Here is an 18,574-nt window from a genome sequence, read left to right as displayed (position 1 = left end):
GTGCGTGTGTTGTGTGTGCCTGTGTGCACGTGCATGCGTGCACGCACATGGATGCGTGCGTGTGCACTTGTGCATGTGTGTATGCACGTGTGTGTGCACGTGTGTGTACACGTGTGCACGCGTGTGCCCTGGAGGATTAGGATGGGGAAGGGTCACCAGCGAGGGACACACCGGCGTCCAGCGCCCGTCCATCCCTACTTTATGCCGGCCTTTGTCCTCCAGTCTTCCTGCCCAGCAGGCTGCATTGGCTGTATGTCCTGGTCACGTGTCTGGGACCCAGGATTCAGCACCCCTGCTTGGGGACCTCCGTTTGGTCTCCGTTGCAGCTGGATACCCACCTGGACTTCCACGCGGGCCAGCAAGCCGTGGTTCCTCTTCTGGGACTGGCTGTGTGGGGGATCCTCTCTTCGGTGACTAACGGAGTCCAGTACCGATGGGTGGAAGGCTCTTTTTCCGTGAGAACTGCGACCCTTCACGTGCTCCCTGCTGGGAAGCCTGTGGTGAGAGCACGAGGGCTCTCTGGTGTGTTGTTTGCATCTTTTCTCCCACAGCTGTCCCAGCTTTCATTATGACATGTCTAGGGGTAGACTTGGTTGAGTCAAATCTGAGCAGTGACTTTGAGCCTCCTTGTATCTGGATGTTTGTGTGTCTGGGCGAGTTTTCTGCATGTGCTAGCCTGGGGGATTGCAGGTAGGAACCATGGTCTGATTCGCTTGGCCTTACATTCTTTTCTTTCTTCTCTTTACCACTTGTGCTTGGGCTCACCTCAGATGTCAAACCTCCCATCTCTGCTTCCAGAATAGCTGGGATTATGAGCATGAGCCGCCATACCTGGCCACACTGTTTCTATGATCAGTTTGGCATTCTCAAGTCTTTTTGTGAGTTCTAGTAATGCACGTATTTGCCTTTATCATAATGTCCCAAAGTTTCTGGGAGCTTCTTTGTTTCTTTTTATTTCTAGTGCCCCGACTGTGTTTTCAAATAGCCAGTCTTTGAGCTCAGTGATTCTTTCTTCTGTTTGAGCTATCCTCCTTTTGATGCCTTCAAAAACAAAAACAAACAACTTTTCCCTGGACTTATTTTGTGAAAGGTGGTGCAGAAATTCCACTACATAGCAAAATGAGCTCTTGATAATAAGCTACATTTTCATGACAAAGACAAATACCAGAGCTTTCTCTCCTCATGGGAAAGGCAGAGAAACAGAAAACCATTTAAGTTTTAAATGAAGGAGAAGGCCAGGTGTAGTCTGAGCTAGTTGGGAGGTGGAAATTGGAAGGATCACAGTTTGAGGCCAGCCCGCCCAGGCAAAAAAGGTAGTCTTGAGGCCTCAATTCCACAAGTAATCTGGGCATGGAGTGAGCTGGTGACCTCGGCAGGGCAGGAAGTAGGGGTGGGATGATGATGCCTCAAGCAGGAGAAACCCAAGGAAAAACACTGAAGCAAAAGGACCAAAAGTGGCTCCCATGATACTGCACCTGGCGTGTAGGCTTAAGGCCCCGAGTTCAAACTCCAGAGTTTCCAGAAAAATGAAACATAGAATGAGATGAATGTGAAGCCAGTGGGTAGTTCTTACGATTCTGGTTTACGTAGCCTCTTTTGCTTCCCAGTTCCTTCTCCACATGGAACACTTCAGAATGTTGATGGCTAGGTTCTTAATCCCGACACACACACCATTGCAAATTTACATGGGGAAGACAGTCAATCGATTACCACCCTTTTTCTTCCCTCTTGCTTCCCTTTCTCCCCCTGAAAGCGAACGACCTTCTTTTCTCATGTCCAAGCATACCGTGGCTCTTGTCGGAGGAGACCATTTGTGTGGTGATTGAATGCTGAATTTGCGTAGCCCGTTGGGGCTTTCTTCACACGGGTGGGGTGGTTTGCGCTGAGCCCGTGACCCGCTCGCAGGAGCACGTGCTGTGCCGGGTGGCCCGCCTGGCACCGTGGGTAACGTGGGGCTGTGTCTGGTATGGCCCTCTGCGGGTGGGTGGCAGCCAGCTGTGCTCAGGGACCGTGACCGCCGTGTGGACCTCTCCTCCAGCCAGCCAGGCTTTCCAGCGAGCATGGGAGACGAAGCAAGTTTACGAGGCAGATCATTATCTCCTTAGCACGTTTCTGCCATGCCGCCCCTTATTCGCGGATGCTCTCCCGTTTCAGGGTTTGTTCCACTTACCCGTGGTAATTCCTGTCGAGAAAGAGTTGGCAGCGGCCCTAAGTTTATGAAGTGAAGCCAATGCTGAGGTTTGAGCTGGTTCCTACGATTCCTTAAATGTTAACAAAATGCTGTGTTAGCTGTTTTCTCTGGAGACTCACCTAAGAAGTTGCTTGGGAAGGCAGCTTGGGGCGAAGCTCAGGTAACCCTGCTTTCCTGCAGAGGAGGGTGTGGGGCAAACTGCAGTGCAGGGGAGCTGCCTGAGGAAGAGGAAGGGAGGAAGGCCCGCTGGTGGTGGTGAGGGGGGGATCTCAGGACAGCCGCTCCACACGTTTACCGCTGACTGCCTCGTCTGTAAAGATTGCTGTTAGCATATAGTTGGGTGGCTTAACTTCGGCAGTCGCTAAAATTTACATCTTTTATACAAACAGTGCTGTGCTAAGTGAGTGAAATGCATTTTGCTTATTTCTACAGCATTTCCTGATAATTATCAACTGTGTCAGAGTTTGTCAATGAACTTGATAAAGAACTTAGTGATATGTTAAACCGAAGATGATCTCAGTTTCTGAACGATGTAGATCCACGACCTGTGTCCATTTTCTTAATTATATCAATAAATCGTGTGAATCTAGTTTGTGTTTGTGTGGGTCAGATCCTAAGCCATTTTGCCACATGTCTGGGATTTGGTACCTTGACGGTCAGGCTGGCCCAACTTGGCTGTGCCTTCGACTCCTCCCTCCTACTGGACCTGAGCCTCCCATCTCCAATTAACCTCTAGAAAATGGGAAGTGGGGCTTGGCTCAAGGGTAGGGCAGTAGCCTTGAGCTGAAGAGCTCAGGGACAGCGCCCAGGCCCAGAGTTCAAGCCCCATGACCCACCAAAAAAAAAAAAAATTACCACACTTGATCAAGATCACATGGCCTAAATCTGCTGGTTAGACCATCTGTGCACACACACACGCACTCCTCCACAGCCAGCTCTCAGCCTCCTTGCCTCTCCTGTGAAAGGGACCGGAGAGCTCGGTTTGGTGTTTAGCAGTGGCCGGGAGTTACTTTATTGCCATCACTGAGGGCTTGAAAATGGACATGCCTGTGCGCTAAGATCTGCTGGGCATGTGCTTGATTAGAAACTATCACCCTGTGAAAAGTAGAGTCTTCATTTCCCGATTGCTTTCGCTTTATTGTTTTTTAAAAATTATTATTATTACTTACCATGTGGACTTTTGCAAAGCTAATTTATCTTCAGGTAGACATATGCTTTAGGTCTGTGCTTATTAATTTACCTTGGAAAAATTAGGTCATCCTCAAATCTGGCAATGTGGTTTATAATCTTGGCCAAATGGTCTAATTAAAAGCTTCCCTTGGATTTGATTTGATTGGATTTTTTAAAAACGGAGAAGTGCTTAGTGTCCATAATGTTTTTGTTTTCCTGTGTAGATATATGTAAGTATATGTGATTTTTCATGTTGAATTAAAAGTATGCTGATTGCCTGCTGATACTTCACTTCCTTTCTTCTTTTCTTCACAGCCTCTAAGTCTGTTATAACCAGTATGCTGCGGGACCCTTCTCAGATTCCAGATGGAGTTCTGGCCAATCAGGTCTATCAGGTATCAGCACCTTGAACGTGTGCAGTGGCGGTGCTGTTATCTGCCTACCTGGGTAAAGGATTTGAAATCTCGTTTAATTGTTGTCATCATAAACCATCACCGAGGTCAGGGTGCACCATAAATGGCAACGCAATATTTGCCAGAAGAGCGTTTCGCTTTTCACTAGCTTGCTTTCCTGGTAAATAAAGAGCACGTAATTTTTGTTTTCTGTGATTAAATGTGAGTAGCTTTCTGATCACTTTCCTTTTTTGGGGGGTGGGTTTCGGAGGAAGAAAACTGATGGCTGCTTTTAGGATGGTAGTTTGTGTGATCTGCCCCTCCTCTCCCCCCCCACACACCTTCTCTTTCTTTGTCTGCAGTGCATTGTGAATGACTGCTGTTACGGACCACTGGTGGACTGCATCAAACAGTATCCTTCCCATAAAACGTTAGGTGTTCAGTTGACAAGCGCAGACTCAGTGGAGATGTGTCTAGCTTCAACCTGACACGAAGTTCTGCTTCACAAAACACATCTCATACTCTTCCATTTTACATGCAATCTGCTGGAGGGTCATGGCAGACCATCCTTCATAGCCTAGGAAAATCCAGACAGGCTCCAGGAAGGTGTTAGTTCAGCAGTGTGTGCCTGCGTGCGCGCACGCACACACACACACACACGCGCACACACACTGGTGGCAAATGAACTGGCTTGCGATGAGGTTAAAGGTGCAGAGGTGCAGAGGCCTTGGAATGTAAGTGTTCCCTTGACTGTTTTTAGAAAATATAACCAAGTTCCACAGGAAACGAGCCTGCTTCTGTCAAGAGTGGTAGAATACATGTGAGGCCTGGGGTTCAGGGGTAATGTTACCCAACTGCCTCCTGAGGTCATTGCGTTTTAAAGGGCAGGAGAGTCTCACCGCTTCTACGCCGATTACAGCCTGTGCAGGTTTTTGGATCGCGAATAACCATTTTCAGGAAAATAGGACTAATGTTTTCCTGGGATCCAATTTTTAAGGCTGCAAAAGCAGCTACCCAGTCATTGCTCTGTCCAGTTAGTTATGTTTGCTTCTTGCAGGATCGGGTGATGCTGCATGATAAAGCAGACGCGATTAATATTTTAGTAGTGTTGTGGCAACAGTGAGAATATTGACTAAAACGACCATTTCGGTGATAATTAGCGATTTCTAATGGTGATAAGCCCGAGTCTGGCACCTTTTCTTACGCTCACGTCCATCCCGGCTAGGTTTTGTCAGTGTGGATGGCACCGTAGCCCGTGTGACTCAGTGGTTCCCAGTCAGGCTTTTATCGGACATTTCTTGTGAGTTAAATGTGTATACGTACACATGTGTATGTATACCGGGGTGTGTGCATTTCTTCTATAAGTCCTGTTTCACAGAGGTCTGGGGCCAGATAAAAAAATTTTTTTTTTGGAGGTAGAGACTCACCATGTAGCTTAGGTTAGCCTTGATTTTTCTGCCTCTGCCTCTCAAATGCTGGGAATATAAGTCAGTACTGCACACCTGCTTCAAAAACTTTAATAAGAAAAATACTTTCTTTCCTACAGAAAATATTTGAAAATGATCTTTTAACAGTGCCTTCTTGCAAAACTATTCAGAACCTGTGATATAGCCATATATACACACATATACTTTATCTCTTTGTTCCCCTAACCTAGCTCAAATTTGATATTGTCACGAGCTTGCCTTTTTACTATGCTAAAGTGAAGCTGCACTTCTATTTTCAGTTGAAAATTAATGCCAGTGTTAAAAATTGTGGGAGTGCCAACCTCATGTTGCTACCGTGATAAAGTTTAGCACATTCACTTAGCAGCTAACACTATCTCAGTATCTAGGGCTGAATTACATGTTAATTTTAAAGCACATAAAATAGTTAAAAATCAATTTAACGTTAAGGTTTTAAAAGCATAATGTCTTTTGAAGGATTGCATATTGATTTTAAATATAACTAGCTAATTATATATGCATGGCCTACAGTATGAAGTCAACGGCTTTGTAAATGCCGGGAGGCTATTTTTCAGTAATAGTTGAGACGCTTACGGGAAACTAGATTGTCAGATTGTTGGCGAAGAAATGGCTTCTGAGGTTATTTACAAGTTTTGCCCATGGTCACAGCTTATGTCAGTAATAGATATTCTTACAGGGTCTAAGTGTTCTGCTTGTGCAGCATTTTAAGTTCTGTGGAGAGTATTTCCCATATTATTATTTATTTTTATTTTTATTTTTTTACAGCATGTACCTTCCTCTTCTGGTTGTACTATTGCCAGTAGAATTTAATGTAGTGTATGATTTCAGTTGATAAAAGGATGCATCTCTATAAATTGCATTCACCGGCCCGACTAGATTATAATTTTTGCCAGTGAAGTTACTGCTTTTATAAGCTTTATTTTCTACATCTTGCATTTTATGTGTTTATATAGCAAACAAAGCATAATCAAGAAGTCTATCTTCCCCAAATTTCAAATTGGTGGTTCTTTTTATCATGCAGAATAAAACAGGCTAGAATGTTTACAGAGAAACTGATTTTATCTTTGTATTGAAGCCATAGCAGTTTTGCATAATGTAAATACACTTACAAAAATGTCTCTTTGATGAAGCCATAGGAATTACTGCATTTCACACTGAAGAAGATTGACTGGTTTCCCCTGTGAGTGAAAAGGCACATCCATCTATTGCAGGAGCTACAGAAATTTTTTCCACCACTGGGAAGTGTGCCCTGCAGGCCGTTGTGTGCGTGGAGTCAGCTGGTCACTGGTGGAGAGATTCCATACCCAGCAAAGCAGTGACAGAACGCCGGCATGTTCTCTGCCCTGTGGGGTCTGCTGCGTGAATTCCCTCATGGCCGTGCCCGGCCGTGCCCAGCCGTGCCTCCCCCCTCAGGTGGGAGAGCCATGCCTCACCTTTCCAGGGGGAGGCGTGGGGCCGAGCCATTAGTCGAGGGCCGACCCAGGCAAGCAAAGAGCCATAATGGGCTGCTTCAGGAAGCTTCCGGGGCTGTGGGTTTCATTCCTGAGCCATCGGTAACCTCCATTTCATGGTTCCACATTTTAGATGTCAATAATTCACAATACGAGCGCGAGCTCGGAGGACGTGAGGGACCACCGAGGGTTCTTTATCAGATGTTCTCGGGTTCTGGGTGAAGCCTTGTGTTTTATTTCCAGTTAGAATTACCTTAAAAAGCCCACTGCACAGGAGGGAAGGTTGAGGAGACCAGTTCCTAGCATAAGGTGTTCTTGCTTCTTTTGGTCTTTTGCCTGTAACCCTCGCTACTCAGGAAGCTCAGACCGGAGGTTGGAAGCCAGCCTGAGAAGGAAGGTCCATGAGACTCTTCCCTCCGACAAACCACTCAAAACCCCAGGGTGTCTCCAAGTGGTAGAGCACTACCCTTGAGTGAAAGGCTCAGGGACGGCATTCAGGCCCTGAGTTCAAGTCCCATGGCCGACAAAAGAAATGGAGGGACAAGGGGTCGACAAATGCAGGCTGGATGCCATGTTGAAAACAAACTGTACAACGTGCAGGTGGGGAAGGACGGGAGAATCTGGGAGAGAGGGAGGAAGGGGTGACACTGTCCAAAAAGAAACACAATCCTTACCTGGCTTATGAAACAGGACCCCCTTTGTATATCACCTTTATGGCAACAATTCACATGGCCTCAGTCAAACGCAGGGAAGGATGTGGGAATCTCATTTCTCCACGACGTAGGCTGAAGGGGGAGATGGCGGGGATTGTCACGATGTGCCCGTCGTATCCCAAAGGGGAGACCCTGACGGTAGTATTTCTGGAGAATGTACTTCTGTCTGTGCTTCCTTCCTTAATAAAACTCCCCAGTGCCATTGGTCACGAGCATGAGGTCCTCCTGAGAGACTTGCTTCTGGAGAGGAACCTGTCCTTCCTGGGTAAGTGCCGCCCACTTCGCTCCCCTGGGGTGGCTCCGGCCCTCAGCACTGGCGTTTACCTGTCCCACCTGCGGTTGCCGTGAGCCTGTACTGGAGGAAGGGAGCACACTCGCTGCTCCTGGATTTAGAACCGAGCAGGAGCTGCAGGGCCGAATCCCGACAAACAGTGCATGCATGGGCTCGCAATGAATGCTTTATAGGATAAATGGCTGAAAAATGCATTCATATCTGTTGAAGCATTACCTTTTGGTGTCCTGAGATGTTAGCCATACTCCAGGCCTTGTGAGAGAACGAAACATAGAAATGTTGCCTGGAAAATGTTTTCTATTTGAAAAAGACCGGCTAGAAAAGTCCGTGGCAGGTATGCCACTCTCGCGTGCAAGAGTCCTTTTACTTAAAGACAAAACAATTTTTTTATTGTTTGTGTACAAACAGTCATTGAAATTGTAGGTCTAGCATAACTTTTCACAGTAGCGTGTGCTCGCCTGTGTCTGGGCCAGCGTGCAGTCACCATGGCTGTTTCTTCCAACACGTCGTAAGCATGACGGATGAAAGCGCCCAGGACCGAGCACCGTTCCTCCCTGCAGCCAGCAGATTGCTGTTCTCCATTCTGAGTGTCGTGCCGTGCAGGGTCCTCAGGGGACATCGGAGGGTCTGTGTGGTGTGACCCTGGGACGAGAAAGGAAAAGGGGGTCCGTCGAGCACTGCGCTGCAGTCGCCTCTCTCGGGTCCTGGGCTCTGTGTTTTCATGAGCGAACCGTGAGTGCGGGTGGATGTGGTGTAGGACCGTCGATCCTTCGGAGTTCAGGTACCGTAAATATTCTCTAATAGGCATAAAAAGGGTGATACGTTAGCGCAGTGTTTTCCAATTACTGTGGTAAATTTAAGCACATGGAGGCAAAACGTTGTTTCCCTCAGGACAACTGCCTTTGCCTATGGAAAAAAGTGAGGCAAGGAAGCAAACTGGTTTTTATAAATGTAACAAAATATGAAGTGGGCAGTCGCTCACAGCCTACCCCGCGAGAGTTATTTCACATCTTGTGTTTGTGTGTGAATCCTTTTAAACAGATTGTAACGTCCTCTAAAATACTTTACAAGTTCTAATACCCTGCCTGTTGCATTTTTCCCGACCTCTCTTGTCCCTAGAAGAGGAAAGGAAAACTCCTTTTCCCTAATCTTGTGCTCTCTGGAATTTCATGCTAATGCCTGCAGTACAGGCCTGTACGATAGAAAAATGCGTCCTTGCGACTACATGCCAGAAACGACCCTGTTCTGATCTGGATGTCACCGACTGTAAAACTGTCACACATGGTGACCTAGACCTGCAATCCCAGCAACGCTGAAGGGCAGACAGAGGTCAGCAAGTTTGTGGCTTCAGGGCAGCTGGGCAAAACGGTAGTGGCAGCTCCCATCTCAACAGCCAAGCTGGGTGTAGCGGCTCGAGATCCCGTCTAGCAGAGAAGCACAAGTAGAGGCTCACAGTCCAGGCTGGCCCTAAGCCAAACATAAGACCGGTGGCCACGAGGAGTGACTCGAGCCGTCTTCCTAGCCAGATACGCCCGCTGTCCTGTGCCTCTGCCAGGTCTGCTCCAGCGAGAGTTTGGATCTTTGTCACTTAGCAGGCGGCGCTCGCTTTGAAAATGCTGGGCTGTGATCCTGGTGCTTTGATTCAGCCCGTGAACACAAGGGCGGGCTCCATGCTGAAGCCCAATAGCCAGGCTTCCCACCTGCGCTGGCCCGGGGAGGTCTGGACGCGCTCCTCTCCTCTGCCCCCTTCCCCAGGGCCTCTGCCACTTGCACTTGAACGATGTCGGCTTTGAACTCACCACCTTGTGAGTACTTGCTCCGGGCGGACATCATTAAAGATGATGGACACTTTAGAAACTTGAATCCGGGAAATTTAAGCATGTGTACGTGTCACTTGGTAATTCTTTCCAAGGCTAATGGCTTGAGCGTCCATCTTGAGGGGTCAGCAGGTGAGCTACCAGGAGATGCCAGCGCCTTGAACCCGGGGCCAGGCGGAATTCACGGCAGCGTTACATCTGCTATCAGATTCTTTCTTTCCCTTTGTACCTCTCAAGTGCTAACTTGTACCCTCTGCTTAGTGCACCGGGCTGGGAGGCAGCGACCACTTGAGGTCCTCAGGGGGCAGCTGGAGTGGATAGGCATCGCATGCTAAGATCGTTTACGTGCTGATGTTAGTAGACAGGCTAGACGTGAAGTGTGCTGGGGGTCTCATGCCCAATCAGCTGTTTGCATTCCTGCCTAACCAGCGGGTAAGAATAAGAGAAACTGGGTCATGACACTAGGCGGGGGGGGGGGGGGGGGCACTGGTGCTATGGAGGAATTTCGGGATGGAAGCCACTGCTTATTCCCCTTCGCCAAGGAGACTTGTGCATGCTTTTCCCCGGATGCAGGGCAGAGAGCCAGACACACTGGGTGTTTTCAGAAGATAAGATTCCTCCGCTGTGACCGTGTGTGTTTCTCGCAGTCAGCCTGCTGCTGGCCTCAGGCTCCCTGGTGCCAGCCAGGCCATTGTGATGGCTCACCAGCGGCCTTCCTCACACCAGTCATATTTTACAGCTGCTTTGATTGTTAGTGGCAGAGCAACATTGTACACACACACACATGAGGGAGGGAGGGAGGGAGGGAGGGAGGGAGGGAGAGATTAAGAACTGAGTGATCTGGATACACGTGTACAAAGATGGAGTGACAGACTTCCTTGTGTTGCCTCTGGAATCTAGGAGACAAAACAAGGCCGTCTGTGTCTTTCTGTCTCACTGGACACACACCTTTCTGTGCTGGTTTCCTTCTCTGGATTACTGGCAGTAGCTGGTCTGCCACAGTTAGAAATCCCAAGGAAATTTTGGCCTCTTTTTGCCGCAGGGAGCTATTGTCCAATATCACCACGGGAAGGGTGTGGTGAGCTAACTCCCGGCTCTGTGGATGGGGTCATGGCATTGCACCCACTGTAGCCACAGTGCCAGAATGGGAACTCACTGTCCTCACAGAGTGACCAGGCCGCAGGCCGGGCCTCGCTCCCTGTGAGCGGAATACACCAGGGGCTGCAGTTGCTGGGCTGACCCCCTGCTCCTGTGTGGTTGTGACACGCACAACCATGTGTACTCGGGCCACTCTTGCTCTCCATCCTTTTTCATGCCACACAGCTGTTACCACGCCTCTCTAGCTGGCCGCTGGCTCATGGAGGGAGCTGGCCCCACAGAGAGATTGGACAGGAGTGACCGCAGTTACATGCAGCTCAGATCTAAAAGTTTGCCTGAATTCTGGATTTGGAACAGGCTCTGATGCCCTTGAGTTTTGTTCTTGGAAGGACTTGGCCTCGGGCCTTGAATCTCAGCTCACGCCCTCCCAGTAGCTGTCTCCTTCTGAGTCTTCTTACTCTATGATGTGGATGTGCCCTTTTAGTTAGAGCATGAAACCTGAAGGAATTCAAATGATTGGTTTGAAGTACAGAAGAGCCTTACTTTTTTGATGCAACTAACTGTCCCGTGTGCAGCCACCAGCCAGCAGGGACCAGCTGCCTAGCGGCTTCTTCTTACTTCTCCAGCTTCTTGACCTCCATTTCTTTCCTGTCGTTAGAGCCCTTCAGTTTTCCCTGGTATTGTCCCCTAAAGACAAAAGCGGAGGACGAGGTCAGAGCAGTCAGTTGTGGTCCTTATTAGTGGCTTTGATAAGAGGCTTCGGGGGAAGAGGTCGAAACGAATGGTCGTAATGAAATTTGGGGTTCTGTAAAGATTTCATTTGTGTGCGCCCCTGTCTCCATGTGACACAGGTCTTCCCTGCTTACCTCGGCACAGGTAAGTTCCTCATGGCATCCACTCGTACCGATTTTCTAAGTGGAAAACAGTGGAACAAAGGTCACAGCTCCAAGTACTGAATAAGGCCAAGTTTTGGGGGAAAATACAATGCAAACAACATACCAGTGTGGGAAACATACACTCGTTTTAATTGGGGCTCAGAAATAAGCTATTGCTGTCCCTCAACTTAGTAAAGATACACAGGTGCTGACAGGGACTTTTTAAACATGTTTTCTTTTTTATTGTCAGGGTAATATATAGAGGGGCAACAGTTACATTCATCAGGTGGTAGGTGCGTTACTTCTCACACATTGATACCCCTTCTCATGTTTTTGTCCCCATTTCCCTCCCTCCCAATCATCTTTTTCCCCCCCTTCCCTTTCCTATTTCAAATAAACAAATACATGTATATACAATATATCAGGTAACAAGGTCAGATACAGTAACAATATGAGATTACCCAAAGGGCAGAAAAGGAGAAGAGAAATAACACAGAACATTAAGAACAACAATCCCACAAGATACACCTCGTTTCCATATCCTAGAGATCCTTTCATTTAGTCTTATCCTGAATGACATTATGTACCTAGGTTTTGAGCTATTGTAATCCTGTGCTAGGAGAGTCCTAGATGTGCTCTAATTATTACAAATGAGGCAATCTGTTGAGCCTATGTTCCTTTGGGGCTGGTTTATTTCACCTAATATGATTTTTTTCAAAATCTTTTCATTTCCTTACAAATGGAGCGATGTCGTTCTTTCTGATGGCAGCATAGAATTCCATTGTGTCTAAGTACCACATCTTCTTGATCCATTCACCTACTGACAGGCATCTGGGTTGGTTCCATATCTTTGCTATGGTAACTAATGCTGCAATGGACATTGTTGTGCTAGTGGCTTTAGTATGCCCTTGTTTCTGGACGTTGGGGTAAATGCCAAGGAGTGGAATTGCTGGGTCATAGGGGAAGCTGTACGTTTAGTCTTTTGAGGAATGTTGTGAAAGGGACTTTTTATATCATGCACACTGTGTATTTTATTTAATCTGTTTCAGGAAACTTGACAAATTCATAGATGAAAGACACATTGGATTTTCCCTTTTTTAAAAGCTGTGACCTAGGACTTTGCATAGATTCTTTTTGAATCTTGGTATTTCTTAAATTTGTAAAGCTTTAAATAAAACAGAACAACAAAAAAGAAATCTTTCCTTAGTATCTTCATACCCCCTGTAATTCTTAAGTATATGTTAACTAGTTTCAGATGTGTTTTCTTCTCTGACTCAAAATCACCCCTTTATTTGAAAAAAAAAAGTTGTATAATTAGTACTTAATTGCTTTGGATATTTTAAGTATTTGGAGGAGAGAGTAGTTCAGAGGCTAGAGAAATTAGATGTTCACAGCGTTCTTTATGCATGTATAATTCTAAAACTACCTTCAAAGCCGGGCACCAGTGCCTCAGCCTGTAATCCTAGCTACGCAAGAGGCTGAGATCTAGAATGGTGGTTCACAGCCAGCCCTGGCAAGAAAGCATATGATACTCTTATCTCCACTTAATCGTCTAAAAGCCCAAATTGGAGTGATGGTTCAAGTACTAGCATGCTAGCCTGGAGCAAAAAAAGTTTAACATGTAGACCCTGAGTTCAGGTCCCAGGACCACCACCACCAACAACAACAACAACAGCAACAAAACCCCAAGACTCTCAGAAGACAGGCCTGGGCAACTTAATGATAAAGTCGAAAAAGAGTAGGTGAGCGGGATTTAGAGGTTCATTGTAAGAACACGGGTGCTGATATGCGGGTTCACATGCTGTCTTTCGAGTCTGGCTGCAGTTGGACAGCGGAAGGGAGAGAGAGAGAAAACATCTCTGTGTGTGAGTGTGTGTGTGTGTGTGTGTGATGAGAGGGAGACAGACACAGACAAACCCTACCGACCCGCGTGTGCGGTACTTTGACAGTCTCTTTGCTCACGTGGTACTTAGTGGTCAGGCGTGGGGACATGGGTCCTGCAGTTCTGATTTGGTTGTATTTGTCATTCTGGTGCCAGATATGGGAATGTGCATCTGCTTTTAAATGGATTTTACTGAGTGTATTTGGATTGCTTGGTAACCTTTGAAATTTTGTTTCGAGCTGCCGTCAGAAGCATAGTCATTTTTTGTTGTTGTTAGCATCTGCAAAGGCAGAACAAACTAGGATAGTTTTAATAAAATATTAATTCATCTTTTTTAATGTCAACTCAGCTTTTAAATCTGCTCATCACCTCTAAAACACCAGCTCCAGTCACCTGGGTTGCCCTTCATAAAAACCTTTCCATTAAACATGCTCATTATGGTCTGAATACACTCGAAGGTAGAAGAATTCTATTCTTCTTCCATCGGCCTGATTTCCAAATTCTCATGTTTTAAATAATTTGTATTTTATTATCTCACCAGTTAGCTTGAATTTTTTTTAAATGTCAGAGGGACTATTGTTCCAAATTCTGGCATTAATCCTTCAATCTAGATACTGATTCTTATCAGAATTCAACATAAATGTGTACATTAACTGTGTATCTTGTTATTAAAAGGTTATTCACGTTTAAAATGCTGATGTACACCCAAGTGTTCTGAAGCAGAGTTTCTGAGCATTGGCCATGTAACCAGTGTCTGGGGCTGACGAATGGATTGGAAATAGGTTACCAGTCCCAGAGAAGGGCCATTAATTCTCATCAGAGGTGATGTGGGGAGGCAAACGGGAGGCCTGGCTGTGTCCACAGCCCAGTGGTGGCAGAGGACCACACAGCCTTCCTTGTTACGTGGTTAGGCCATTAGTTGAGGTTGGGTGAAGACAGAGAGCCATGTCTGGAATTGAATGACCAGGTCACTCCAAACTAATGGAGAGCTCCCGTCTCTTTAAGGCTCTTACAACTCAAGGGCGGCATTTAAACAATAGTGGAGGCTCCTTTTTTCCTCTTTTTTAATCGAGCAAGTTTTTCCAACTTGGTCAAGCTTTCACTTTCTTTTCAGATGATTCTCTGTTCCTTCAAAAGATCAAGAAATTGAACAATTTTTTTGTGGGGGTGGGGGAGATAATCCTTAAAGCTGTTTACTTTTTCAATATTCCATATTGTTAGCTGTATAGCCCTTACAAATGCCAGAAACCGTAGCAAACCAAAGGACTTAATTCTCTGTGGTGTTTTCATTGTCCTGTCCTTTTCTTGTATATAGCGATAGTTTAACTAATTGAATCTAAACTTGGTTAATTGCTTTAGTGAAAGCATTTATTTCATAATTGTATAGGCCTCTGCTTGTGACTTACTAGAAATTGTCAGCTTTGGCTGATAACAATGGAAATTGAAGGATGTGGGGGTAAAATCCCTTTCTTTCAATCAGTAAGTTTATTTCTTTATTTTGAGTATTTTCAATTACAAAAAAAAGAGATAGCTAATGACAGCTTAGAATAATGATGTTTATAATAAATACAAAAAAACGCAAAGGGGACAAAAAAAAGCATTTTTTGTGACTGTGCTTCAGGTTTGAGAGGGAAATTCATTTGTTCTGACACAGCATTGCACGCATAAGAAAGCCATGTGTGACTGCATTAGTAATTTTTACACATATTTAAGAAAGAAAAGCAATTATGTTGCTGTCTTGTTAATGGCACACGGTTGTAAGTAATGGTGTTTGTTCTCCCTGTAGATGAAGATCAGCTCCGTGCAAAGGGTTATGACAAGACACCAGACTTTATTTTGCAAGTACCAGTCGGTGAGTCCTTACCCTCTGGTAGCCATTTGTTTATAGAGAAAATCAGTATTTTGGGGGGGGGTTCCATTCCTTTAAAAAATGTCTTCAGATTAGCAAATGTTATCAGAGTTGATTATTAGCTTTATAAAATTATAACAAAAGGGTGAAATAGTTGGAAAAGATTATTTTAAAAAAATAGCTGAAAATTGTAGGCTCCCATGTCATCTGGGCCCTGAGAATGTTTACATGTATCTTAGCAATGAGAGCATATTCCTAAGACATTTCGGTTGCCATTTTCAACCCATTTCTCTGAAGTTTGAATTTTTTTTTCTCCCAGTTGTATGGATAGCCAGATTCGCTTTGGCCTTTCTGATGGGTCCCTCTGTCAGTTCAAGGCGGAGGGCTTGGGGGGACGTGGTGGGAATAAGAGGCAGTGAGGGGATCTTCCATGGTGCAGGGCTGAACACACTCCTGTGCTGTTTTATAGCACCTACCTCTCCTCCTGCGTGTGAAGTGTGGAGGCCTGTGTGGGCCCGGCCTTCCCAGTCCTCCCTTCCCCTGGTGCACATTACTCATGCTTTGTCCCCTAGCTGTAGAAGGACACGTCATTCACTGGATTGAAAGCAAAGCTTCATTTGGTGATGAATGCAGCCACCACGCCTACCTGCACGACCAGTTCTGGAGCTACTGGAACAGGTAAGGCCTTACCATTTTTCTCTGAAGATAAACGATACACCGAGCTGAAATCTCATTAGCAACAACAACAACAAACAAACCACTTTGTTTAGCTGCTAAAAAAAAAATATGCTAGTCGCCTTTTCTTTTTCCAGCTATATAGAGACTTGATTCGTGTATTAATTTCAGGTAAAAATAACCATTTCTACTTTTGTAATGCCGCTCCATGTTGTTAAAACTAAAAAAAAAAAAAAAAAAAGAAATCTCTGCATAAGTTCAAATTATTTTATCTTCTATTTCCTATTCATAGTCAGTCCATTAGGGACATTTAAAATATGGACAGCAAGGTTCGGTGCATATTACGATATACACACTGGACTTTTTGGTGCGAAATTTATGTTTACTCTCCGACCCTAGAAAGCAGTTTACCCCCAGATCATGTAAAGGAGGAGAACACCGTACCTTACATCATTGCCTCCCCTCCCTCTTCCACTCAACACTCCAGGAGTACAGCCAGCTCAGCCATTCACAAAGGTGGTTTTTATCAAGTACCTCCCCCCTTCCATGCCTCCAGGAGTCTGGTCACCTCCATCTCACCCTTTGCCCACCCCTCAGGAGGGGACGCCACGGTCTGGTGTGAGCTCCGTGCCTCTTCTCGCCACCGTGTGCTACCCCAGTGTATGCCCAGTGCCCTCCACAGCTAGACTTTGTGTTGTGGCTGGAAACCAGAGGTGAGTCTAGTGATCAACTTCCCGGATGAGTCGTGTTCCTCATTAGACCCCCCCCCCCCAAACAAGATAGCAGTAATCCCGCGAAGACTGTTGGGAGATAGTAGCATCTGGGGAAAAGTCAGAGCAGTGGCAGGCTAGAATCTGGCGTTGTGTCCTACCGCAGCCTTCTGAAGGGCCAGCCGATGGGGCCTGGAGCAGCTGTGCTAAACTAAGCCTACTTTTTGCCATGGTAACAGTGATCATGACAAAATGCTGAACGTAATGGCTTTCTTGATTTTCTTGTGTAATTGCGCGTAGCATCCAAGCTTTACTTTACAGGGATGGAGGAGGAAAGCGCAAAATGTTTTAGAAATCAATGCTGCTTCAGCGTTTCCTGCTTTATTCAGCCATTATTCAAATTAGCAGTAATGTGGCAAATGGAATTTTAGATTTTTAGCAATTTTACGAAGAGTTTGAAATGGTAAAGAAAGCACCATTTTTGATGGTACAGGGTGAGCAATGATAAGAGATTTTAATTGCCTAAGTTGAGGTTATTAAAGAATTTGTAAAAATCAGTAAATTGTTAATTCAACAAAGCTATCTTCCTTTATCTGGTACCAGTTGAGTCTTTTCTGAAGACTGAGTGTAATTTGAATTCTAGGTCTTAGTGCTCACTTTAAAATTCCAGAATTACCTCTTTATTAAGTAGTCTTATCATGTGTGGTAAACCCGTGATTGCTGACATAGCTGGAGGAGGTCTGAATGGTAGGTACTTTGATACAGTTGCCTGTGGGTGGGGTTCTAATAGGATTATGTTATATTCTGCGCTTTCCAACATAATCTTTTACTTAGACTACTATTGCCTTAAATACCCTGAACACTGTTCTTTGAATGAATGCCAGATAAGTGGGTATTATCCATTTATGGCATATTTTGTGATAAGGGGAACTCTGTGTTGGTTTTAAATAATCTGAATGGTCGTGGAAGGAAATGTCCTACCTGAAAGTTACTGCTCAAAAAATAGGTTAAGTAGTACCTGCTTTCAAGATGGATCACCACCTCCTTTACTAGAGTTTAACTTCAGCTCAAAATAATGATACAGACTTAATAGAGCTTTCAAACAAAATGTTAAGCTTGCATTCCACATCTCCTTTGATATGGAGATGTTCTCAGTCAGTCCCACATTCCTGTCCATTTAGTTTAGATAGCCATCTGTTATTTTCTTGACCTTAATTTTGGCAGGATTTGTCTCCCAGAAAGCAAATGGTGGCCAAAAACAAGGCAAAAAAAAAAAAAAAAAAAAAAAGTCTGATGGGGCCAGGGCAACCACCCAAAGCTGGAGGTTAAAGCCTGCTTCCCTACTGATGGGTGGAAGGGAGAATGAGGGGGAAGCCATTTCTCATCTGCTGGGAGGATGTGAGCATGTGAGGGGAGATGGCTCCAGAGGAAATAGGGGCCTGTTCACATTAGTGCACTACTGAAAAGACCACGAGCCCATTCCATCTATCAGGTTTTTGGACATTCGGCTCCAGAGAGTCTCCTGTCCTGTAAGCGATGCTAAGCTAATACCTCTGCCACAACCATTGATTTCACTTCATTTCTTACCTCTTAAGTATTTTTAAAAGATCAGTTATTTACTCAATGGTCTGCTGATTGCTTTTTCTCCTCTGTGACAACTTGAGAGAAGAAGAGGCATTTAGAATGGGCTGAGAAGCAGTTAGACTTGAGGAAGGCATTTTGCAGAGGATGGCCAAAGTTTTTTCCTGTATTAAGATCCTTTCAGGAAGCCTGCAATTAGGCAAATCACAGATTTTCAGTTATTTTGGTCTTGTTAAAAACAAGGCTGGTCGCATCTGTCTTAAGTTGGGAGTATGTGCTCAGCTAGACGCTCCCTCAAACCTTCAATTACAGAAGCCTCAAAAGCACTGGTGCCGCATCCTAACGCCCGGCAGTGGCAGCACAAGATAGATTGACTCCTAATTAGCAAATGCACTGCAGAGGACTTCTGTAA

The 18,574-nt window shown here is 45.5% G+C and overlaps 1 protein-coding gene across 2 annotated transcripts in view; it reads left to right on the top strand.

The window, feature by feature from the left end:
• Positions 1-18,366, top strand: part of Cdin1 (CDAN1 interacting nuclease 1) — an 84,017-nt gene extending 65,651 nt beyond the window's left edge. Inside the window, exons 4-9 of one of the 2 annotated variants that reach the window (XM_090318639.1) lie at positions 3,677-3,756; positions 4,116-4,165; positions 7,581-7,648; positions 15,134-15,199; positions 15,769-15,874; positions 16,428-18,366. In XM_090318639.1, coding sequence (XP_090174765.1) covers positions 3,677-3,756; positions 4,116-4,165; positions 7,581-7,648; positions 15,134-15,199; positions 15,769-15,874; positions 16,428-16,557 — 500 coding nt within the window. In that variant the 3' untranslated portion in view covers positions 16,558-18,366. The remainder of the gene's footprint in view (positions 1-3,676; positions 3,757-4,115; positions 4,166-7,580; positions 7,649-15,133; positions 15,200-15,768; positions 15,875-16,427) is intronic. The other variant, XM_090318638.1, reaches the window with a different exon arrangement.
• Positions 18,367-18,574: the final 208 nt, after the last annotated feature.

This window comes from Megascapheus bottae, chromosome 25 (assembly GCF_031878675.1).
Source record: "Megascapheus bottae isolate mThoBot1 chromosome 25, mThoBot2.hap1, whole genome shotgun sequence".
Lineage (NCBI taxonomy): Eukaryota > Metazoa > Chordata > Mammalia > Rodentia > Geomyidae > Megascapheus > Megascapheus bottae.
This window is presented reverse-complemented; position numbering and strand designations above follow the sequence as displayed.